The 24,134-nt window shown below is 54.2% G+C and overlaps 1 protein-coding gene across 3 annotated transcripts in view; it reads right to left on the bottom strand.

Moving 5' to 3' along the window:
• The window catches only part of LOC126542925 (ABC transporter A family member 5-like), a 282,490-nt gene extending 258,443 nt beyond the window's left edge, over nt 1-24,047 (bottom strand). For all 3 annotated transcript variants that reach the window (XM_055077597.1, XM_055077595.1, XM_055077596.1), the window contains exons 1-4: nt 21,511-24,047; nt 15,338-15,493; nt 12,753-12,963; nt 12,334-12,589 (exon numbers count right to left, since the gene is read on the bottom strand). In XM_055077597.1, coding sequence (XP_054933572.1) covers nt 12,334-12,589; nt 12,753-12,963; nt 15,338-15,493; nt 21,511-21,663 — 776 coding nt within the window. In that variant the 5' untranslated portion in view covers nt 21,664-24,047. The remainder of the gene's footprint in view (nt 1-12,333; nt 12,590-12,752; nt 12,964-15,337; nt 15,494-21,510) is intronic.
• Between the last annotated feature and the right edge of the window lie 87 nt (nt 24,048-24,134).

Below are 24,134 nucleotides of genomic sequence, written 5' to 3'. Positions count from 1 at the left end.
AACTCCACGAGCAATGACCGCTAACAGTCGCAAGCGTTCGTATACAGCCTGCAGTCGTTTTCGAGAAGCACAGTTGGTATTTGTGTCCTTGAGCATCTATTAGAACTTAAGACAAGTTCCCGAGACATTTTCCTCCGCGCGCAGTCTGCCATCCAAGCGGCTAATACTGAGCTCCTGGAGCCGAGCGTGGAGCGCCAGGCCTTTAGCGTCCAGCCTCCGTAGATCTAACAAAGCCAAGAAACGACAAGATGGCTACTAATGCATTTTGACGACTTGGATATGTGTGTCAGGAGACCCGAGACTGCACCCTGTCTTCTAACGTCTTATTATGCCTGACGTTCCCGTACAGTAAACTCAGTTCTGAAGGGACGCGCCCAGTAAAATGTGGTAGTGTTGCTTACGTTTAACATATGTAACGTATCTCCCCTACGTATGTAAGCCGAGATACGCTATTCAAAACTGCCGGTTCAGAATAGCGTTTCGCTGAACCCTTATTGTTATTATTCCCACAGTCACAAGAGTCAAAAGTATCACTTCTTCTCTAAGTTGTAAGTTTTCACGACAACGGAGATGTAATACACAGCGCCTGCCGCTAAGAAATACGCAATTAGGTATGGCTGACGACAAAATAATAGCCAAGAATGGTATTCAGGAAGCGTTTGTTACCATGAACTGGGGGCGCCTATACTACTACAAAGTACGGATGTTGGGTGGTGAGTGCAATCGCTTGCTCGTAACCTGACACAGCTACACTAGAATTCAACTGGATTCACCAACGCCCTTTTGTATTCTCTAGGCCCTTATTTGGGACTTCGCCTGCCACCAGCACTCTTCTCTTTTTTTCTCTTGATGTCCTTCGCCCCTTTCGCAATGTGGTAAGACGTGCTTCTACTGGTACTCGGTACTCCATTTTCTTTATAAATAAATTCATTCATTCATTCATTCCTTTATTGCTGCAGAAAATTGCGTTTCTTCATCTCCGTAACCTCCCTCTCTCTCACGTTGACTTTGTGTATATTTGTGGCAACGCAGAGATAAACCTATACCTTAAGTTTAGCTTCAATCGGGAATTTTAGTTTAAATCAGGAATTATGATCTTTGATGAAAAGACGAATAATTACGTGATGTCAATTGAACATCAAGTCATACCCATAGTCAAACAATGTAAATGCATTTGCGCCTATACAGGATGTTCCATGTAACTTCAGCCAAACAATAAAACTATGAAATGCAACGTAGCTGGACAGAACGAAGGTATAGTGTTGCTTTCCGTCGTAATTATTCCTATTTTCATTAGAGGTCATAATTCGCGATTTCTCTGTGCTCAACTCTTAAAGCCTAGGTTTGTCGCTACGTTGCCAGAAATATTCGCAAGTGCTTAAATCACATATATTGTCCGCTAGTGGCAGAATATCGTTATCATACATCAGTCCGGGGACCTTCTGTTGCGTGATTTGTCAATTACTCATGCAAGACAAATCAGACCCTAATTAACTGCTTTCCAATCGCCTTGCAGAGGCTGTCGGAAGCTCTTCACTCCTCCCAGTTTTGGCCACCCTGAAGCAGCGAATTTGGCGTTGCGCATCTAAGCCCGAGGACGTGTGGTGGAATGCCTGCCTGCCTGCCTGCCTGCCTGCCTGCCTGCCTGCCTGCCTGCCTGCCTGCCTGCCTGCCTGCCTGCCTGCCTGCCTGCCTGCCTGCCTGCCTGCCTGCCTGCCTGCCTGCCTGCCTGCCTGCCTGCCTGCCTGCCTGCCTGCCTGCCTGCCTGCCTGCCTGCCTGCCTGCCTGCCTGCCTGCCTGCCTGCCTGCCTGCCTGCCTGCCTGCCTGCCTGCCTGCCTGCCTGCCTGCCTGCCTGCCTGCCTGCCTGCCTGCCTGCCTGCCTGCCTGCCTGCCTGCCTGCCTGCCTGCCTGCCTGCCTGCCTGCCTGCCTGCCTGCCTGCCTGCCTGCCTGCCTGCCTGCCTGCCTGCCTGCCTGCCTGCCTGCCTGCCTGCCTGCCTGCCTGCCTGCCTGCCTGCCTGCCTGCCTGCCTGCCTGCCTGCCTGCCTGCCTGCCTGCCTGCCTGCCTGCCTGCCTGCCTGCCTGCCTGCCTGCCTGCCTGCCTGCCTGCCTGCCTGCCTGCCTGCCTGCCTGCCTGCCTGCCTGCCTGCCTGCCTGCCTGCCTGCCTGCCTGCCTGCCTGCCTGCCTGCCTGCCTGCCTGCCTGCCTGCCTGCCTGCCTGCCTGCCTGCCTGCCTGCCTGCCTGCCTGCCTGCCTGCCTGCCTGCCTGCCTGCCTGCCTGCCTGCCTGCCTGCCTGCCTGCCTGCCTGCCTGCCTGCCTGCCTGCCTGCCTGCCTGCCTGCCTGCCTGCCTGCCTGCCTGCCTGCCTGCCTGCCTGCCTGCCTGCCTGCCTGCCTGCCTGCCTGCCTGCCTGCCTGCCTGCCTGCCTGCCTGCCTGCCTGCCTGCCTGCCTGCCTGCCTGCCTGCCTGCCTGCCTGCCTGCCTGCCTGCCTGCCTGCCTGCCTGCCTGCCTGCCTGCCTGCCTGCCTGCCTGCCTGCCTGCCTGCCTGCCTGCCTGCCTGCCTGCCTGCCTGCCTGCCTGCCTGCCTGCCTGCCTGCCTGCCTGCCTGCCTGCCTGCCTGCCTGCCTGCCTGCCTGCCTGCCTGCCTGCCTGCCTGCCTGCCTGCCTGCCTGCCTGCCTGCCTGCCTGCCTGCCTGCCTGCCTGCCTGCCTGCCTGCCTGCCTGCCTGCCTGCCTGCCTGCCTGCCTGCCTGCCTGCCTGCCTGCCTGCCTGCCTGCCTGCCTGCCTGCCTGCCTGCCTGCCTGCCTGCCTGCCTGCCTGCCTGCCTGCCTGCCTGCCTGCCTGCCTGCCTGCCTGCCTGCCTGCCTGCCTGCCTGCCTGCCTGCCTGCCTGCCTGCCTGCCTGCCTGCCTGCCTGCCTGCCTGCCTGCCTGCCTGCCTGCCTGCCTGCCTGCCTGCCTGCCTGCCTGCCTGCCTGCCTGCCTGCCTGCCTGCCTGCCTGCCTGCCTGCCTGCCTGCCTGCCTGCCTGCCTGCCTGCCTGCCTGCCTGCCTGCCTGCCTGCCTGCCTGCCTGCCTGCCTGCCTGCCTGCCTGCCTGCCTGCCTGCCTGCCTGCCTGCCTGCCTGCCTGCCTGCCTGCCTGCCTGCCTGCCTGCCTGCCTGCCTGCCTGCCTGCCTGCCTGCCTGCCTGCCTGCCTGCCTGCCTGCCTGCCTGCCTGCCTGCCTGCCTGCCTGCCTGCCTGCCTGCCTGCCTGCCTGCCTGCCTGCCTGCCTGCCTGCCTGCCTGCCTGCCTGCCTGCCTGCCTGCCTGCCTGCCTGCCTGCCTGCCTGCCTGCCTGCCTGCCTGCCTGCCTGCCTGCCTGCCTGCCTGCCTGCCTGCCTGCCTGCCTGCCTGCCTGCCTGCCTGCCTGCCTGCCTGCCTGCCTGCCTGCCTGCCTGCCTGCCTGCCTGCCTGCCTGCCTGCCTGCCTGCCTGCCTGCCTGCCTGCCTGCCTGCCTGCCTGCCTGCCTGCCTGCCTGCCTGCCTGCCTGCCTGCCTGCCTGCCTGCCTGCCTGCCTGCCTGCCTGCCTGCCTGCCTGCCTGCCTGCCTGCCTGCCTGCCTGCCTGCCTGCCTGCCTGCCTGCCTGCCTGCCTGCCTGCCTGCCTGCCTGCCTGCCTGCCTGCCTGCCTGCCTGCCTGCCTGCCTGCCTGCCTGCCTGCCTGCCTGCCTGCCTGCCTGCCTGCCTGCCTGCCTGCCTGCCTGCCTGCCTGCCTGCCTGCCTGCCTGCCTGCCTGCCTGCCTGCCTGCCTGCCTGCCTGCCTGCCTGCCTGCCTGCCTGCCTGCCTGCCTGCCTGCCTGCCTGCCTGCCTGCCTGCCTGCCTGCCTGCCTGCCTGCCTGCCTGCCTGCCTGCCTGCCTGCCTGCCTGCCTGCCTGCCTGCCTGCCTGCCTGCCTGCCTGCCTGCCTGCCTGCCTGCCTGCCTGCCTGCCTGCCTGCCTGCCTGCCTGCCTGCCTGCCTGCCTGCCTGCCTGCCTGCCTGCCTGCCTGCCTGCCTGCCTGCCTGCCTGCCTGCCTGCCTGCCTGCCTGCCTGCCTGCCTGCCTGCCTGCCTGCCTGCCTGCCTGCCTGCCTGCCTGCCTGCCTGCCTGCCTGCCTGCCTGCCTGCCTGCCTGCCTGCCTGCCTGCCTGCCTGCCTGCCTGCCTGCCTGCCTGCCTGCCTGCCTGCCTGCCTGCCTGCCTGCCTGCCTGCCTGCCTGCCTGCCTGCCTGCCTGCCTGCCTGCCTGCCTGCCTGCCTGCCTGCCTGCCTGCCTGCCTGCCTGCCTGCCTGCCTGCCTGCCTGCCTGCCTGCCTGCCTGCCTGCCTGCCTGCCTGCCTGCCTGCCTGCCTGCCTGCCTGCCTGCCTGCCTGCCTGCCTGCCTGCCTGCCTGCCTGCCTGCCTGCCTGCCTGCCTGCCTGCCTGCCTGCCTGCCTGCCTGCCTGCCTGCCTGCCTGCCTGCCTGCCTGCCTGCCTGCCTGCCTGCCTGCCTGCCTGCCTGCCTGCCTGCCTGCCTGCCTGCCTGCCTGCCTGCCTGCCTGCCTGCCTGCCTGCCTGCCTGCCTGCCTGCCTGCCTGCCTGCCTGCCTGCCTGCCTGCCTGCCTGCCTGCCTGCCTGCCTGCCTGCCTGCCTGCCTGCCTGCCTGCCTGCCTGCCTGCCTGCCTGCCTGCCTGCCTGCCTGCCTGCCTGCCTGCCTGCCTGCCTGCCTGCCTGCCTGCCTGCCTGCCTGCCTGCCTGCCTGCCTGCCTGCCTGCCTGCCTGCCTGCCTGCCTGCCTGCCTGCCTGCCTGCCTGCCTGCCTGCCTGCCTGCCTGCCTGCCTGCCTGCCTGCCTGCCTGCCTGCCTGCCTGCCTGCCTGCCTGCCTGCCTGCCTGCCTGCCTGCCTGCCTGCCTGCCTGCCTGCCTGCCTGCCTGCCTGCCTGCCTGCCTGCCTGCCTGCCTGCCTGCCTGCCTGCCTGCCTGCCTGCCTGCCTGCCTGCCTGCCTGCCTGCCTGCCTGCCTGCCTGCCTGCCTGCCTGCCTGCCTGCCTGCCTGCCTGCCTGCCTGCCTGCCTGCCTGCCTGCCTGCCTGCCTGCCTGCCTGCCTGCCTGCCTGCCTGCCTGCCTGCCTGCCTGCCTGCCTGCCTGCCTGCCTGCCTGCCTGCCTGCCTGCCTGCCTGCCTGCCTGCCTGCCTGCCTGCCTGCCTGCCTGCCTGCCTGCCTGCCTGCCTGCCTGCCTGCCTGCCTGCCTGCCTGCCTGCCTGCCTGCCTGCCTGCCTGCCTGCCTGCCTGCCTGCCTGCCTGCCTGCCTGCCTGCCTGCCTGCCTGCCTGCCTGCCTGCCTGCCTGCCTGCCTGCCTGCCTGCCTGCCTGCCTGCCTGCCTGCCTGCCTGCCTGCCTGCCTGCCTGCCTGCCTGCCTGCCTGCCTGCCTGCCTGCCTGCCTGCCTGCCTGCCTGCCTGCCTGCCTGCCTGCCTGCCTGCCTGCCTGCCTGCCTGCCTGCCTGCCTGCCTGCCTGCCTGCCTGCCTGCCTGCCTGCCTGCCTGCCTGCCTGCCTGCCTGCCTGCCTGCCTGCCTGCCTGCCTGCCTGCCTGCCTGCCTGCCTGCCTGCCTGCCTGCCTGCCTGCCTGCCTGCCTGCCTGCCTGCCTGCCTGCCTGCCTGCCTGCCTGCCTGCCTGCCTGCCTGCCTGCCTGCCTGCCTGCCTGCCTGCCTGCCTGCCTGCCTGCCTGCCTGCCTGCCTGCCTGCCTGCCTGCCTGCCTGCCTGCCTGCCTGCCTGCCTGCCTGCCTGCCTGCCTGCCTGCCTGCCTGCCTGCCTGCCTGCCTGCCTGCCTGCCTGCCTGCCTGCCTGCCTGCCTGCCTGCCTGCCTGCCTGCCTGCCTGCCTGCCTGCCTGCCTGCCTGCCTGCCTGCCTGCCTGCCTGCCTGCCTGCCTGCCTGCCTGCCTGCCTGCCTGCCTGCCTGCCTGCCTGCCTGCCTGCCTGCCTGCCTGCCTGCCTGCCTGCCTGCCTGCCTGCCTGCCTGCCTGCCTGCCTGCCTGCCTGCCTGCCTGCCTGCCTGCCTGCCTGCCTGCCTGCCTGCCTGCCTGCCTGCCTGCCTGCCTGCCTGCCTGCCTGCCTGCCTGCCTGCCTGCCTGCCTGCCTGCCTGCCTGCCTGCCTGCCTGCCTGCCTGCCTGCCTGCCTGCCTGCCTGCCTGCCTGCCTGCCTGCCTGCCTGCCTGCCTGCCTGCCTGCCTGCCTGCCTGCCTGCCTGCCTGCCTGCCTGCCTGCCTGCCTGCCTGCCTGCCTGCCTGCCTGCCTGCCTGCCTGCCTGCCTGCCTGCCTGCCTGCCTGCCTGCCTGCCTGCCTGCCTGCCTGCCTGCCTGCCTGCCTGCCTGCCTGCCTGCCTGCCTGCCTGCCTGCCTGCCTGCCTGCCTGCCTGCCTGCCTGCCTGCCTGCCTGCCTGCCTGCCTGCCTGCCTGCCTGCCTGCCTGCCTGCCTGCCTGCCTGCCTGCCTGCCTGCCTGCCTGCCTGCCTGCCTGCCTGCCTGCCTGCCTGCCTGCCTGCCTGCCTGCCTGCCTGCCTGCCTGCCTGCCTGCCTGCCTGCCTGCCTGCCTGCCTGCCTGCCTGCCTGCCTGCCTGCCTGCCTGCCTGCCTGCCTGCCTGCCTGCCTGCCTGCCTGCCTGCCTGCCTGCCTGCCTGCCTGCCTGCCTGCCTGCCTGCCTGCCTGCCTGCCTGCCTGCCTGCCTGCCTGCCTGCCTGCCTGCCTGCCTGCCTGCCTGCCTGCCTGCCTGCCTGCCTGCCTGCCTGCCTGCCTGCCTGCCTGCCTGCCTGCCTGCCTGCCTGCCTGCCTGCCTGCCTGCCTGCCTGCCTGCCTGCCTGCCTGCCTGCCTGCCTGCCTGCCTGCCTGCCTGCCTGCCTGCCTGCCTGCCTGCCTGCCTGCCTGCCTGCCTGCCTGCCTGCCTGCCTGCCTGCCTGCCTGCCTGCCTGCCTGCCTGCCTGCCTGCCTGCCTGCCTGCCTGCCTGCCTGCCTGCCTGCCTGCCTGCCTGCCTGCCTGCCTGCCTGCCTGCCTGCCTGCCTGCCTGCCTGCCTGCCTGCCTGCCTGCCTGCCTGCCTGCCTGCCTGCCTGCCTGCCTGCCTGCCTGCCTGCCTGCCTGCCTGCCTGCCTGCCTGCCTGCCTGCCTGCCTGCCTGCCTGCCTGCCTGCCTGCCTGCCTGCCTGCCTGCCTGCCTGCCTGCCTGCCTGCCTGCCTGCCTGCCTGCCTGCCTGCCTGCCTGCCTGCCTGCCTGCCTGCCTGCCTGCCTGCCTGCCTGCCTGCCTGCCTGCCTGCCTGCCTGCCTGCCTGCCTGCCTGCCTGCCTGCCTGCCTGCCTGCCTGCCTGCCTGCCTGCCTGCCTGCCTGCCTGCCTGCCTGCCTGCCTGCCTGCCTGCCTGCCTGCCTGCCTGCCTGCCTGCCTGCCTGCCTGCCTGCCTGCCTGCCTGCCTGCCTGCCTGCCTGCCTGCCTGCCTGCCTGCCTGCCTGCCTGCCTGCCTGCCTGCCTGCCTGCCTGCCTGCCTGCCTGCCTGCCTGCCTGCCTGCCTGCCTGCCTGCCTGCCTGCCTGCCTGCCTGCCTGCCTGCCTGCCTGCCTGCCTGCCTGCCTGCCTGCCTGCCTGCCTGCCTGCCTGCCTGCCTGCCTGCCTGCCTGCCTGCCTGCCTGCCTGCCTGCCTGCCTGCCTGCCTGCCTGCCTGCCTGCCTGCCTGTAATCTTACGCCGACCCAGTGGCGGAAGTAGTCTGCCTGCTTGGGCCACTATGTATGTGCTCATTTCATTCCCGATGAGCCCAGGAAACCAAGCCTTAGTGCCACGAACGCTCAGAAATCTATTATGGGGAGCAAATAATGCTTCCACACACCTTTTGTGATGTACTGTGGCGCTGAGGCGTTTCTTGTACAATGTAGCAGAATGCACTGTAAAGAAAGAGGTGTACGGTTGGGCACGAGCGTTCTAAGTTTATCTGCTTCACTTGCGACAAGAAAACCTGGCCAAGAATTCGCACCTGCTTTATCAGAAACCACTATCAGCACTATCAATATAAGCACTATCAATATAAAGACGGTGCTTTTTAACGGCACCAAATTTTAATAGATCAATGTAAATCTTCCTGACATTATTCTTTTTATTCGAGTGTTCAGATGGTAACCTCCGGATGCGGAGCAAGTGGAGCAGTTGTGTGCGTAATTGACGAGAAAATGTTATTTATATTTTCAAGTAAATATCTTGGGGTGCCAGAATAAATCAGTAGTTTAGAGCCTATCTTCGAGATTGTGCAGTTGAGCGAAATATGTTTATTAAACATGCTCCTGTGACAGCTAAGAACAAATATTTTGCAATTAAGCGTAACTGACGCGGAGAAAGATCGTGCGTAACATCGACCTGACCGCTTCCAGCCTTTTGAGATATTTTCATGAATGATACGGCTCCGTGAGCATGTTCCTTGCGGCCAGACGACTGCCGATTTTTGTTCACATTGTTTTTCTGAAGGCGAGCAGTTTAAAGTTGAAATGTCAATGTAGCAACGAACGTGCGCTGTCGAAAGCTTGCTTGGTCACAGAAACGAAAGACAAGTAAATAATAGTGCAGATTTAGCGCGTCATTGCCCTCAAGATATTGCGCTGTCGCCGACGGCAGCAAGATAACAAAGGTGAACCGCTTGGCAGCTTCTTACGGAGCCGTGCCAGCCAACGGTGGCAATACTGACGTCACAGGTGCTTTCTTTTTTTTTGTATCGGTTTCGCTTTCAGAAAGAGATAATGCTAAAAATGCATTGTCATTCGTTCTTGTCTAGTGGATTTAAATATGGGTTTTAATGGTGTGCACATTGCGTTTGTTTCCAAGAGTAGGTGTAGCAGGAACATGTTCGCTCACACCGGCAAACACACAAACACACTCGCAAGCACACACACATGCACTCTCTCTCCCTCGCCAGAACACACACTCTCTTCTTAACACGCACGCACACAAACTCTCTCCACCGCATGCACAGACATTTATGCACACACAAACACAGTTTTGTCCGCAGGCATGCATGCTCAAACACGAACTCGCACGGTTGCAAACGTGCATATTCGCACGCCGACATGCATGCACCGCAGGCACGCAAGCGCCCACACACACATGCACTAACACGCGCACACACGCTCATGCTCACGCTCGCGCCGATGCAGGCTATACACACGCCGCGAACGCTCACACACGCTTACATGCACTCGCATGCATGCATATGCAAATACAGAGGCATTAGCAGGCACACACTCTCTCTATCCCTCGCACGCACACACACACTCGCTCTCGCACACAGACACACACACACACTCGCACGCACACACACACACACTCGCGCGCACACACACACCCACACACAGTGCGCACGCACAGACATCCATGCGCGCACAAGCACGCACACACTTGTTGGCAATCGTGCATGCCCAAACTCGAAAACACACGTTGGCATGCGTACACGTTCGCACACGCGTCTACACATGCACCGCAAGCGCGCGCACACGCGCCCATACACGCAGGCACGCACACACGCCGTGAACGCTCACAAACGCATACACACACACGCGCGCATGCAAGCGCAAATTCAGAGGCCCACGCCCGCACACACGTACACAGAGCGCACACGCCCATGCAACTATACCCAGGCACGCTCAACACGCACACGAATAACCACTCTCTACAATCTCGGCTGCCTGTGTAAAACCTGCGCGTAGTAACAGACTTTATAACATACCGTCTACCATTACCATCTCAATGCCAACTGTAATAAATTGCTTTATGGTTTAAATTTGGCGATTCTTCAAGTCAATGTGCCCTCTACCGGGAGGGTGCACAACGATTTCATCCTGTCGTGGGACTTCACCGCCCCTCTCTGTCCTGCTTTAACTCCTCTAACGCACCACGAATATTGCGACTAAATGCGAGAATGCACACGTTGTTGGAAGGAACTACCCTCTTGTTGTAGTCAGTTGAAACGTTTTGACCGTCGGCCGATATTCTGAAATATAATTTCGAAAAAAATTTTCCCATTGAGTTACACTTGTGCATTGCTGTGAAGTTCCGAAGGAGAATGTCCAGAATTCCTGGACATTAAGTCGCAGTTTCGCCCGAAACGTGAAGCATCCTTTGCGATTGCAAATTAGTAGACGCTTTACGAAGTAAGAAAAGTAATTTTATCAGCCATATGAATTTGTAAGCATTCGTTAACCAAATTAGCAAGCACGGTGTCACGCGCAGGCAGGTAAACATGAAAACATCTCACTCGATGACCGTGGGAACTCGCTGTCAAAACACTGAAGTGAAGAAGCGCGACAGCAGTAGCGAGAGAACTCACCTTCGTGCTGACTCGCTTCAAAGCGAACTAAGCTTTGAAAGCACAGCGTATACGAAGCTACCAACACTCGGTGCACTCTGTACGCATCGCAGATCGCTTTGAAGATGAGGCACGCGCGGCCGCGCACTTTGTCCATATCGCAGATCGCTTTCGAAATAGGGCACCCACGCGGCCGCGCCGTACGCAGCAGCCACCGGAGCAAAACGCCCCTACCTCGCCTCCCACTGGTGCCTCGCGCGCGACGGAAGACGGCGCGTTTCCTTCTCGCTTTCCTCCCATGCAGCCGCGAGATTGAGCCGCGATCGTCGGTTGACCCTCGCAAACTCGCAAATACAGCATACGGCGCGCGGCGCCGATGTTGTCGTGCTAGGACTTTATACGGTACATCGCGACGACAGTGACGCCGATGGAAGAAATGCGCCTGCAGTGTCCATATAATTTCTATCACAATAAAAATTTGCATCGCAATCATTGCTGCAATTTTCTGCGCAGGTCGGTCGGCAGTATGTTACGTGACAGCTCTCAAACAATGCCGTGTGTGCGGGGTAGGGTAATGCTTTCCTTATGCTTCTAAAAACACGCGATTTGTCTGGATTGTTGAAATGTATATTAGAGTGAAGCTCTTGGGCGCCCGTTCCTGCGGCGAGTGTCGGTGTCGGCTTCCTCGGCGCAATCGAGCGAACGAGTGGAGCGAAGGAACAAAGAGCGAACGCGGAGCGCAGCGGGTCTTAAATGACGGCGATGGCGAAGAGAGCGCGAGGAGTAAAGCGGAGGAGGAGCGTATGGTGAAAGCGTGAGAGGGAAATTCTTCAGCGATTCCACTCTGTAAAGGACGAGTAGAGAAGCTGTGGTGTGTTTTAACTCAATCAACGCATCCATGTATGTATGGGCATTATTATTATTATTATTATTATTATTATTATTATTATTATTATTATTATTATTATTATTATTATTATTATTGAAAGACATAGTGAACGAATACATCTTACGACTTTGGAGTGATTTTTTCTTTTACGAAGTAGTGACGTGGGAAAGTACAGCCACATGGCAGGTGTGAATTCCACAATATTTACAGCTTCAATATGAACTACGTAATTGCGAAAAGAATCTAAATGGCGGCTTATTGTTAGTCATCTTAGCGGCTACTTGTGATATAATTTCTTTCCGGATAGTTTCGATAAAACAAGAGTTACAGCCATTTTCTCTAACCATGCTCTCTCCGTGCACGGTCATATATTGACAGCAGACTGCAATACTGTAACGTTTACAACTTCGCTATGAACTAATTATGATAAGTAAATGAAACTCGGCGTAATGATACAGTCGTGTTAGCGGCCAATTTAAGCATGATTTTTATCAAAATACCTACATTACTGAGAGCAGAATTCCGGGCAAGTTGGTAATCCATTACTCAAGTAATATTGCGCAATAAGAAAATGACACGGACGTAAGAGAAGAAGACACACCAAGCGCAAGCCTGAGAAATTACATTGAGATTAGATTAGATTGAGAGCTACAGAGCATTTGCGAGAAAGTGGAGCCGAAAATTTTTTTTGTGTCGCCACGACACATAGACGGACGGACATCGTCCACCGCCGCAGGGTAGCTATACAGAGTGACGAACATTTAAAAAGAATCTTTAAAAGTGGCGTGTGGCAGATATCACAATTCTAGTTCATGAGCTGGTCTACTCGAAGCGGCGGACAATATTTGCACGAAAATATTGATATGCAAAATCGACTAACTATTAAAGATTCGCTAATCAAGATTTTAACTAATTACGTTATGGCCCATATTGCAATTTATAAATTCTAGCCGCGCAGTTCGCAAGGCGGATCCACTTGGAACGAATTTTCAATATGGCACTTGTTTCAACATATAAATTCCCGAACTTTGCGGAGAAATGCATTGGCGTTGCTTCAGGTATTTCAAACCAACTGGCCCACATGAAGCTGCTCTGTTCGAGCACGTAGCGCATGCACAACGAGCTTACTTGACGAACACGTCCTGTATGGTGGCGACGGAGACGCCGATGCTGTCGATGCCCAGGGCGTCGCTCTGGGCCTCCAGCTGCGCGAACATGTGCTCGAAGCCGGCGCAGTCGAGCACGTGCAGCGCCACGGTCACTTCGCTTTGCCGGTGGCGCCGCACCTCCGCCTCTGGCACCGTGCTCTTGATGATGTGCATAATGTCGTACAGCTGGAAGGCTACCGACGGCTTCCGCGCTATCTGCACCCTGTAGCCTGCACCTGGAGTAGAGCTTCACTGTCGGCAGGGATACTGGGGAGCAGAGTGGCGCTAAAGCAAGACGAGAGTGCGACGCACCATTCAGCAATACTCGAGAAGTGCGCTCTTTCTAGAGCACGTCATAGAGTTTTACTCGATGAAGCACAGCTGCGCGGGTATGCTTACCATAGGCCTTCTTGAGGAAACCGGGCGAGCCGCTGCACTGGACAGCACCCTGAGCCAGCACAACGACGCGGTCCCCGAGTATGTCTGCCTCAGCCATGTCGTGTGTCGATATGAGCAACGTGGACTCGTACCGCATAGAACGGAACAGGTCCCACATTTCACGCCGTGTCTCTGGGTCCAGACCGGATGTCGGCTCGTCCAGTATCACCACCTATGATAGCAGGTACAATGGACAGTCTGTTTTGAGTTTTCTCAATTCATCATTCGGACTCTTTGAATCGGTTTTATGCACGCAGAAGTCTACCCTATCACTTTATGTTCACTTTTACATATAGTTTTTAGAGATCGTATGACATTGTCATACACACGCAACCTCGACTGACTAAAATAGAAATTTATGTGGCTACACCAGAGAAACTTATGCACGGATACGTTTTGTGAAAGTATTGCTTAAATCAGAGTGGTGAAATACATTAGCTTGCTTTGGTTACGTAGGTAACGACAACCACAGCTTAAAAAGGAGCACTCGGTAGATACACAAAAGTAGCAAACTGTGTTTCCCAAAGAGACCGACTTTCGGAAATTGTCCGGTGAGCTGCACTCACTCATACACTTGTTTCGGACTCACCATGTACGCCAGGTGATTCGCCACTGTATCGTGTATCCGTAAAGATAAGTTCGCCTAGAAATTTCTTGACGTACTGAGACCTTCATAATTGTTGCTAAGAGCTCGAATGTGGACGGGGTAATCTTTCGATAAATCTGACGGGTCCAGTAAAGAACAGCAATGACAAATGGTCACGCATTTTGCGTTTATTGCACCTGAAAAGTTGCACTTATTAGGTGGAAAAAATGAACAATTGGCGGACAGTGGCATGAAAAGGTAGTGGTTACATTTCAAAGGTTCGGATCTTGTCACGGGAGTTAAAAGACGGGTTGTCCGTGTTCTCTCGAACCTTGGTACTGACAAATTTATAATCCTCAAAAATACATTCATTCCGCAATGAGTGTTGTGTGCTTTGGTGAAAAGGCGAGAAATAAGCAAGCGCCCGGCCCTATCCTGGCAAAATATGTTTCCTCTAGCGTAACAATAATTTTGGCTAAAACAGATGAAATTTTCAAGAGTAACGTAAAATCTCATTACAACTAAGTTGAAGGGGGAGATCGAATTACTTTATCATGTCCAATACCCTGCAACGTGCAATGCGTAAGTTGGATAACCGGTGGACCATTAGAGTTACAGAATGGGTGCAAAGATAAGGGAAGCGCAATCGAGGACGGCAGAAAACTAGGTGGGGGTGATGAAATTAGAAAATTTGCTGGCGCAAGTTGGAATCAGTGGGCGCCGGACAGCGGTAATTTGAGATCACAGGCAGGGGCGCTCATTCTGCAGTGGACATAAATATAGGCTGATGATGATGACTTCGTAATATGCATTATAGCATGCAGTGCAATAGTAATCCCTTTGAACATTGCAAGGGCTATTTCACGTAGTCAGCTATATAGTCGTAGCGTATAGGCGTAGTCAGCTATATATATATATATATATATATATATATATATATATATGCTACTTTGTTATAACGAGGTTTCACTGTACCTCATGGTGCCTCACAGACTGACATTTTGGTTCTGAGCACAAGGTCGCATATTCAGTTTATAGGATCGGAAGCTGCACCTTCACGGGGCCGGAATGCAAGAAGGGAAAAAAACGGCCGTGCACTTACATTAATGTGCGCATTAACCAACACCAGGCGGTCACAATTAACCCTGAACACTACACTGTTGCGCCATAGCCCACTTTGAAATTTCTGGACGTTAGACGACATAGTTTAAATTATTTAATTTAATTTGCGTTCAATAGTTATTTTCGATACTAGTCCGTTCTCGATTATGAACAAGAAATGGCTGTGCGTCAAAGGTTGGATCCTGGTCTCGGATGCGATGTTCCGCGGCACAGTTTTATCAGGAAATACACAAAAAACACAATCACGCACACAGCCAGATCATCTTTTGTGCGCGATCGTGTTTTGTTCAGTGTGCCCAGTTAGAAAAAAGGAGCCTAGGCATTGGATTTATCACAAAGAGCTCAGTAGCTTACGTGCCGCCATCTCTTCTCCAGCAGATTACGTGGAGTTGCATCTAGTTTTCTAAGTTCCTGTTTATTGCGCTAACAGATATGCGGACATCTGCGGCCCCTTGACGCCGAAACCACCATGCTGTGAAGGACATTGTGAAGCGTTTGCAAAGTTTTGGGCACATTTCGGGCAGTGACAAACATGACCTTAAGATGTTCCCAAAGGTGTGGGAATCCCTTGTATAGCATCGCTTTCTTATATACATGAGTTTCTGCAGCTGGTACACATGTGCCAAGGTTTACACAGGTTATTTTCAGACTTCATTTGGTCTTACAACCCAACACTCCATTTTCAAGTGTATTTAACCAGTAGACTAACCACTGCATTAAAGTAATAAATTCTTCTGGTGCGGTATTAGAATTATTTTGATGCTTTTAGAGTCCTTAGAGCGTGGAAGCAAAAATGCCGTTCGTCCAGTGACCAGCACACAGCTTTCCTGGATCTCACCTTCGGCTTGGATATCGTGGCCATGGCGATGCTCAGGCGCTTCTTCATGCCGCCAGAAAGGACGGAGGTGAGGCATCTGGCTTTGTCTTCTAGCCGAACAACCTTCAGGGATTCAGTGATGCGGCCTGATAGGGAGCTTCGGTCGATTCCCTTGAGCTAAATATAAGGAAAGCTACCGTCAGCTCTTGATGCATACTTCTCTGAGTAGAGCTACTTTGAAAGTGCAATTGTGGATATTATATGAGAAATGCGCATAAAAAGGGAAGTCTTATGCGACCACGAACAACGACCATGCACAATCACAACTCATATGCTCAGACAAAGAGGCGCCGCAGAACGTTTTTCTGACTTGCCTACACAGTTGGAAGTGTTTTGCACACATTGCACGTGTTACGTCTTTTGGGCCCTTGTGACCTTTGCGCACCACGCTGAGGACACGTTGGTGCCGGTGAACACTCGAACCTTACAGTTACTGCTCCCAAATGAACTCTACTATTCATGACTTGAGTAGCAAAAAAGCAGGGCAGTGGCCGGGACGTAAACAAGGAACTCACATGTTGTGTGTCCTTTCCTCATGTCCTGTCTGTCAGCTGTATTTTTTATGTTCAAGTCACTGCGTTGGCACTAGTGCCCTTCTCGACATAGCCGACACTACCGCAGCAACCGATGCTCTCCATAAGTCGCCTGGCTTCCTCGCCCCGTCATCGCTGGCTCGCAGCGAGAGAGAGAGTGGGGAGCTCATTGCGGGAAGTACACGAGTGTATTGGAAGTGTGGGCGACACGGGCGTGTATCACCTGAAGCCATCAGGCTTAAGTTCCACAGGCCTGGGTCCTAAGCCAGCAGACCGAAACGCGTTGCGAGTCCGCGAGCCTGTAGCGAGGAAATAGCTGCCCGGTACTTCATAGGATCGGCCTCTCGACCTGAACGCCGCAATGAGCCCACGTGTTTCAACTGCTCACAGACCTTCTGTCGGCACTTCTTTCACCAGTTTCAATCGCGCGTTTATGTGAATCATTCCGTGTACTTTTTAACGCGAGAGCGCTAAGGAGCTCGTGTCGCAGAAAATCCGGTGTCGTTCGCGTCGGTGGCGTTGGCCGTGAGCGAAAAATGGCGGTAGGCAATTCATACATAAAAACAACTTGCAAGATGGGCTGGGTGGGACTCTAACGAGTGTCGCCGGAGTGTGAGACGGAGACGCTACCACTCAGCCACGGGTTCGATGGTTCAAAGCGCGACAAAAGCGCCTCTGGTGAATGCGGTGTTGCCTTAGAAACTTGCCGTAGAAAGTTATACTCCGGTGCATTCCGGTAATTATGAGCATGTAAATTACAGAAGTTGCAGTTAAACGAGTAGCGAAGTACGTTTCCGCTACATTTCTTCTGCACTTGGTGCACACGCAGAGCGATCTTGCGGCAAACACAGAAGACCCCCTCCCCGCAATGTGCGGCGCTGCCCCGCCTCGTCCGCTTCTCCCCTTCGTCTCGTTTGAGCGCATTGGGGCATTGGGGCCGTGCGGGGACCGGTGCGAGGATGCCCCAATACCCTTGCGTTTAATAAGTTTTCATGCTCTCTCCCTTTCCAACTTCCAACGTGCGTCACTCGAACCCTCGTGTTTAGGCGACGCGGCTCCTCTTTCCGCTCACAGCACGATTCGTAGGTGCAGCGTCCGATGCTGGACGCCTCTGACGTGTCGCTGCGCCGTAGTGCGACTGGGGGGAAAGCGTCCCCTGCGATGTGTGCCGTGCTGCTGGCGAGGAGTGTCTGCGTGGTGCTCCCAAGCGAGATAGAGGACGATCCCATCGAGGCATCAGCCCCGTGATCGCGTCCGCCTTCGTGGCGCGTCGCGGCCCGGCGGTCCGTGCCCATCACGACGTTTGGCTCGCGTAGATCGTTTCTCCCTCCGACACACCGAGTTCTTTGGTTCGTTCCGCTTGCTCAGGCACGCGTTTCGACTTTGTGTGACTCAAGAGCATGCCGAGCGAATGAGTGGGCGGTGCGAACGGGGTGCGCTAACGCTATCGCGTTCCACTCTTGAAGGCGAAGCTTAAGCGTCCTGCAATTTTTTTGTACACTCCGTTAGGGCTGTGTGTTGCGTTGTGTGTTGTGTATTGTGGTTATTAGTTTGTCATTTGCTCGCGTATTTTTTTCGTTTTAGACGTGGCCCTATCTCCAGTAGTTTGAACGCAAGCGGAGTGGATTTGTTTCTCGCCCTATCCTGTGCGTTCCAGGAAGTGCAGGAAACTTAAGCACCATCATTTGACACTCACGGAACAACTAACCCAATTACCTACGCTTCTGCACTTGTCAAGGAGGCTTTACATGTTTAGTCATCTTAGTTGAAGCCGTAACGAATGCAAAATGTTTTGGTGGGATACGCTGGTGAAATAAAAGTAGTCAAGCTTTATTAATCTAGCAGCCTTATTTTGGAAGGAGTCAACGTGATTGTTGCAATAAACCTGGCATTTCTAGAGCATTTTTATTTTGATTAACTAGCGAAGTAGAATTACAAATGTTTGATATATAGGACGATTTTTAAGGCCTCCGCAAAGACTTTCGTGCTTAAAAGTTTCATTGTAGTGTATTTCATTGTTACAAAATAAAGCACTGTTGAGCAAGCTTCAAATTGAAATTTAAAGAGCGTTGGCATTTATATTAAGAACCCGTTAAACTATGCCAAACACAAGTTCTCCCAAGTACCAGGTATAGAACACTGAATAGCCATACCGCTTTTTAATAACGTAGGCCTAATTGACCTTTTAATGAAGTTTCTCAGAAACTTGCAGACAAAATGCCCTCCGCATCTACGGTGCAAGAAGAGCTTAGTTTAGGAGGCACAAACAAAGAAAATATGGTGGTCGTATGTTGTCACAACGATCACGTGTTCGTTCCCATTATGACTGCGCCAAGAACAGCACTGGCTGTTCTTCTCGACAGCATTTGCTGGTGCTTGTCCCATTATTTCTGGTTACGTCCTCTGCCCGCCATTGAAGAAATGTGTAGATGGAACACCAGGTGCGCTGCGCAACAACATAGTCCAACTGCAGCATAGCCTTCATGCCTAAAGCTGCCGTTCACTTGGAGCTGCAAATAAAACACAGCCCAGTGCCCTTAATCATCTAGAAGGGGACTTCGTATGCTTTCTTCGTATGTGACACTCTCTTTTGTTTGCTGATGACCAGTCGTCTGGTGCTGCAAAATACGCTTGAGCCAAGATGTGGTCCTGTTGCTGCATGATATTTGGTAATTATTCAACAATTTATTAGTTTGTGGAGACATTCTAGTGGATGGCGTAGCGCTTACAAGCCTTTCAGTTAGAGACTAAGCCTTAATAGACGGCAGTGTGATGACTCTCCTATTACTTACCACTCCGCGACAGGCGGGTGGCCTTCATACTACCCGACACCAGGTAGGAAACGTCAAAAACTCTCCGTGCGGCATTTTAAAATTGTTTTGTTAACTACGCAAGTGGCAAGCGAGGGAGCGACCACATAAAGCTTTCGTGGCTCTCATGCTCCGGAAACATTGAATTGATGCAGCTTTTTATTGCGATAACTATTATATCGACACGCTGGGCGAATTTTCGCCACACTGGTCACGATGTTCTGTACAAAGCCCGAAGCTCGACACGATTTTATCTCTTTGAGGTTTTTTCTTGTCGCGCAAATGGCACAAGGACGTAGAAGAACCGAAACACACGGGCGCTGTACTTCAACGGTCTTGTGCTATTTGCGCTACAAGAAAAGAACTGCGAAATCTTACACCAACAAGGCCAAATTTCTACATTCGTGAGGATTCTACCATGCCTCGCGTGCCGTATCCTATGGGTGAGAGAGAAAGCGTGCGAGAAACTTCCAAGAAAAATCGGGATTTGATGCACGTCTCCTTCCCGCGCGCCCAGTGTTGAAGGTTATGAGATGAAGCGTGCTTAGGACTGAGAGGGGGGGCGGGGGGGGGGACGTGGGCCGCTATAACTTAAATTCATTCCATTATGACTTTATTCCAATTTACTAACGTCAAATTTACGTAACCGCCAACGAACGCAAGCATCGGGCGGTGACCGGGAGCGTTGTTTGAAGAGCCCAATTAAATGCTTTGCTCGTTTATAGGACGTCACTTTTGTTCGCTTTCCGAGCAAATAGCATTGCCTACTTTGATAGGTTCTTCTAATCAAATTGGCTGACGAGAGGCAAGAAGAGTGCAAAAGAGGAGAGAGCTTCGGCATTGCTGAGCTAATGTAGATAGCCGATGGAGGAGAGTGGTGCCGCTGTCTCCGATTGGTCCGCTTCTTCTTGCTTAGCTTGTAGAGGCGTGTGATGGGGCGTTGAAGATGTCGCCAAAGCGAACGATCAGTCAATAAATTTTGACAGGGTTATGTCGTATACCTGCCGAAAGGGCTCGACAACGCTGTACAGTCGCGTAACCATTTCATTGCTACATGGATGCTCCGGGCGCATTTCCGCCTTCGCTGTAGCCATGAGGTTCTGTAGAAAGTGGTTCTGGCCGCGCGCCATATGCTGTAGGTGCCAGCGGAAGCTTGCGATGGTGAGTCGAGAAGTACGGAGACTTAATGAGGAGGTGTCTTCTCGCGCTCGCAAGGGTGGAAGGTGGGGAGGCTGTGCGCCGTCTTTACATGCTCGGGGAGATGGGTGCGCCCTAGGAGGGAGGGTGGGGAGGGCGCAGCTTAGTGCGCATCATCTCTTCTACTCCAGCTGTGGCAGGTGAGCGCGGCTGCATGCTTCATATATTGGAGGCAGTCTGCGCTGGGTTTGAAGGCAGCCAGCCGAATATAGTGGACAGCTTCGTGTGCGCTGTGTTCTCACGCGCCTAGTTCTTGTTGGAGCGAGAGGCAGCACCAAGGGGAATCCTCTCTCCTCTGCTGCCGCTGTCCACCCTGCCAGCGTTCTGACAGCAAGTGTCCACGGCCATCGAGTGACATGTGCTCGTATTTTCTTGTGTGCTCATGGCAACGTGCTTGTTAATTTAGTTAGTAAGCGAACGTTTAGAGCACTTCATGCAGCTGATAAACGACTGACCTTATTTCGTATAGCTGTTTAATAATTTGCTATCGGAATCAATTCTTCGCCTGTCGGGTAAAAATGTGACTTTTTTTCGAGGCCAAGAAATTCATTCTCGTAGGCAGCTCCGACTTGCCAGTGCCAGTACGGCTGGCAGGCAGCCATCTTCGATTCCTTTCGGAACGGGGCAGTCTCCGGCTATTCCAAAAAAGCGCAGTTTTGTTCGACATTTTATTGCATCTTCAGTGCGTACACGTCACTTTGACGTGTGATGAGTTTCCAATGTTTTGCGATATCACTTGGCAAAGAGGTTAACTAGGCGCGTCCTCAAAGCATTTCACGTATGGCAAAAGGCTAATGGTTACGAAGGCATAGAATCGGAAAATTTATTTCCGTTTGTTTGCCTGATCATGCGTGATCAGTGCGTATACGTCATATTGAGATGGGGCGTTATCACGGTTTTCGTGCCGCCTTGTGACAGGCATAAGTGGACGTGGACCCAAAATGTGTAGCCAATCGCGTAGGGCTAACGAAGAAAATATAATAAAAACAGATTGGAATAGTTTCATCTTATAGCGCCTCAGGTGAGTGCGCCTCTCTTCCTGTAACCTGACCGTGGCTGCGCACGGCTCCCCGTGGCGCATACACATCCCACTCGCCATGTCTTGCAAGCAATCTGCGGCTGGCGCAAACGTTGAGGGCAAGACTAGATGACTGATGACATTGTCGCCGCTGTGTTAAACCGCGCCTACAGTGTTCGAGGTCGCGTTATCTCAGCTTTTCGAGACGTGGCGCTTAGAAGGCAGCACGAAGGTTTGCTTCCAGCTGGCTCTTCATCAGGCTAACGTTGTGACAGCGAGGGTTCCTCTGGTGATCATCCAGTCAGATGAGTTCCTAATGAGCGATAGTGATACATTGTTGATTAAGTTAATTAGTAAGAAAATGTTTACTGCAATTCATGGGGCCGATAAAACTACAAATGTATAAAAAAAATTACAAAATACAAAACTACAAAAACAACTACAAAACTACAAATGTTACTTCGTGTAGTTGTCTAATATATAGCTATCAGTATGAATGATTCTTTTTTGGGCCATACTGCGGCTATTTTGTGATACAAGATAAGTAAGCACGTGCACTGGGCTCTTTGTACACACCGCACCGAAGTAAGCCAAGTGCTCCCAGACGGTGAGGTCAGGAAAGAACACATCTTGCTGTTGGCAGAAGCTCAGGTAGGCGCGTGCTTCCGCCGTGTTCTGAATCATGTCGTACCCGCACACGTTCACGGTGCCCCTTGTGGGACTGCACATGCCTGTCGTAGGGCAAGGGTTACAGAGATGACGTGCAACATTTGGGGACGTGGTTGCTCACAACGAGGCTACGCAAGCGCGAACGAAGTGCGCACGAATGCCGCCTTCTGCATCGCTGCTCGCTGCCCTGTTCGGCACACGAGACAAGACCTAGGCTTTCACGAAAACTCGGTTGGCGGATACCTTATACTTGTGTAATATCGGGCACCGACCGCAGAAACAAAAGTTTAAAAGAAACAAACTATGTTTGGGCTCCCGCAAGGACTTCCGGCATGGAATAATACAGGTCTTCGATATCCATACTAAAAGCTGTACAATCACCAGGATTTTCCTCTCTCAAATTTTGAACTAGTGCCTGACAATTACGTAAGCAAAAGGGGTCTGAAAAAACTAGTGAAGCTAAGCAGTTCTAAGCAGAACTGCTTAGCTTCACTAGTTTTTATTATTATTCTTTTCATTATTATTCCTTGCCGCATGACGGGTTGCTAAATTCCGTAAATGAGTGCATTAAAGGGAAGCTGAAGAGTCTGTCAAATTCAATAAGACGCTCATATACGGATGCGGGAACCTTATAAACCATGTAGGTAAAATTTGGGTTTTTTTCTTTTTTCAATTAGGAGCGGCGTAATCGTCGGTTGAAATTGCGCTGTAGCTCCGCCCCCCGTCGAATGCCGCGCGCTGCTGCTGACGCTGACGATGCGAGCGGTGACCGGAAACCGCGGTGTTGTGACGTCAACTCTAGTGTTTCGTTCCTTCGCAGCATCCGCGACCGTGCCTGACCGCGCTTGTTTCTGCGTGCGTGCCATCGTAATCTGCTTCAATCGACCCTGCATTCCTTTGTTGGTGCGTCTGCGTGTATGTAGAGTGGTAGTCAGCGTGAGTGGTAATCAACGTGAGTGGTAGTCAACGTGGTAGTCAACAGATGAAGGTCACTACACGTACTGCATGAACCGGGAAGCTTTTCACGCGTTTAAACAGTCTTTGTAGATTGCCGACAGCTTTGGACAGCGCACAAATGCCGACGATCGCATCCCCGCTTACGTTCCACCAGGAGGCTTGCAGGAACACAATACTACAGTTGTTTGACCGGAAACGAGCTCACTATAGATCGGCGAAAGATCGGCGAGATCACTAGATCGCTTTGCAAAAAACATACTCACCAAAGAGCATTTCCAACACGAGGAGATCCCAAGACTTTGCTTTCGTTCGCGTCGAAAGCACTGCTCACACCAGCATCGTTTGCTTCTTCGAGAGGCCGGCTCTTCGCAATCGGCTCGTACATGAAGGGAGTAACGCCGAACTCCTCAGAAAAACGCAGTCTCTCTACATTTTCCATTACTGTCTCAGAAAAACAGCACCAAACTACCTGGCACCGCGCTTCATGTGTAGCGGCAGCGGTCGGCTACTAGAGTTGACGTCACGAGGCGCCCGACCAATCACAGGCGGAAACAAGACGCGCGAGCTGGGCGTGTCCGCTGCTGCACTTTTCGTCAAAATAAAATATATTTGCGCTTTCTTTCGCTCAGTTTCGATACGATATTCGAATTCGGAGGGTTGAAAACCATTATGTACAGATGTTCACTCATTCTTTCTGGAAAACCTTTCAGCTTCCCTTTAAAGAACAAGTGCAAGAGTCGGCTTTTATTGACAGATGCGGTCTTTCCACGGGAGCTTTTCTAGAAATTTTTTCAATGTACTTGAAGTCGACGCTGATTGGGTGGAGAGATGGCATTTTTCTGCAGAAATCAGGCATTTGTATTGGCTCAAAGGTTGCCCCTATTCTTAGCAACATTTACTTTAGTAAGGTTGACAACTGCTTAGAGAAAGCCTTAGGTGATAGCGTTATCAAGATATTTCGTTACGTTGATGATTACCTGATTTTCTGCAATAGGGAAGAATTCGATTCCGCTGCTACCTCAGTAAGTGAGCAATTTAAACTTTATGGGGGAGGATTAAAGTTTACCAAAGAATTTCCTCAATGACGCGTAATTCAGTTTCTTGACATTTCCTTGATCTTCGAACAAAGTCATGTTTGTTGGCAGTACTCCCCAAGATCTTCGAAGCCATTGCAAAACTTTCAATCCAAGCATTCCAAAGTAGTAAAAAACGGAATTGCCATGTCGTGCCTTAAGTCTTCCCTCACCAGATCCTGCATGTACAAAATGAGCGCCAGTTTTAAATCGAAGGTCCGGCGCCTATTAGAAGCAGGTTATCCTAGTGTAGCCGTGGCCACTGTGGCCGAGCGCCTAAAGAAGTTGGTTTCGAGGGGGATGGACGTGATTACAGAAAGCAGTAATAGCAAAACAAGAGTAGTGGCTATTCCGTATATTCATTCAGTGTCGCACATGCTTAAAAAAGTTGCAAGTAGACACGATGTTAATGTTGCTTTCACTGCTCCCAATAAGCTAGTAAGATATGCGCTGCCGTACAGAATAAAAAGGAGCGGGTAAAAGGCAAAGAACGAACAGATA

This window comes from Dermacentor andersoni, chromosome 2 (assembly GCF_023375885.2).
Source record: "Dermacentor andersoni chromosome 2, qqDerAnde1_hic_scaffold, whole genome shotgun sequence".
NCBI classification, from domain to species: domain Eukaryota; kingdom Metazoa; phylum Arthropoda; class Arachnida; order Ixodida; family Ixodidae; genus Dermacentor; species Dermacentor andersoni.
The sequence above is the reverse complement of the archived record's forward strand: the minus strand, read 5'-3'. Positions and strand labels throughout refer to the sequence as shown.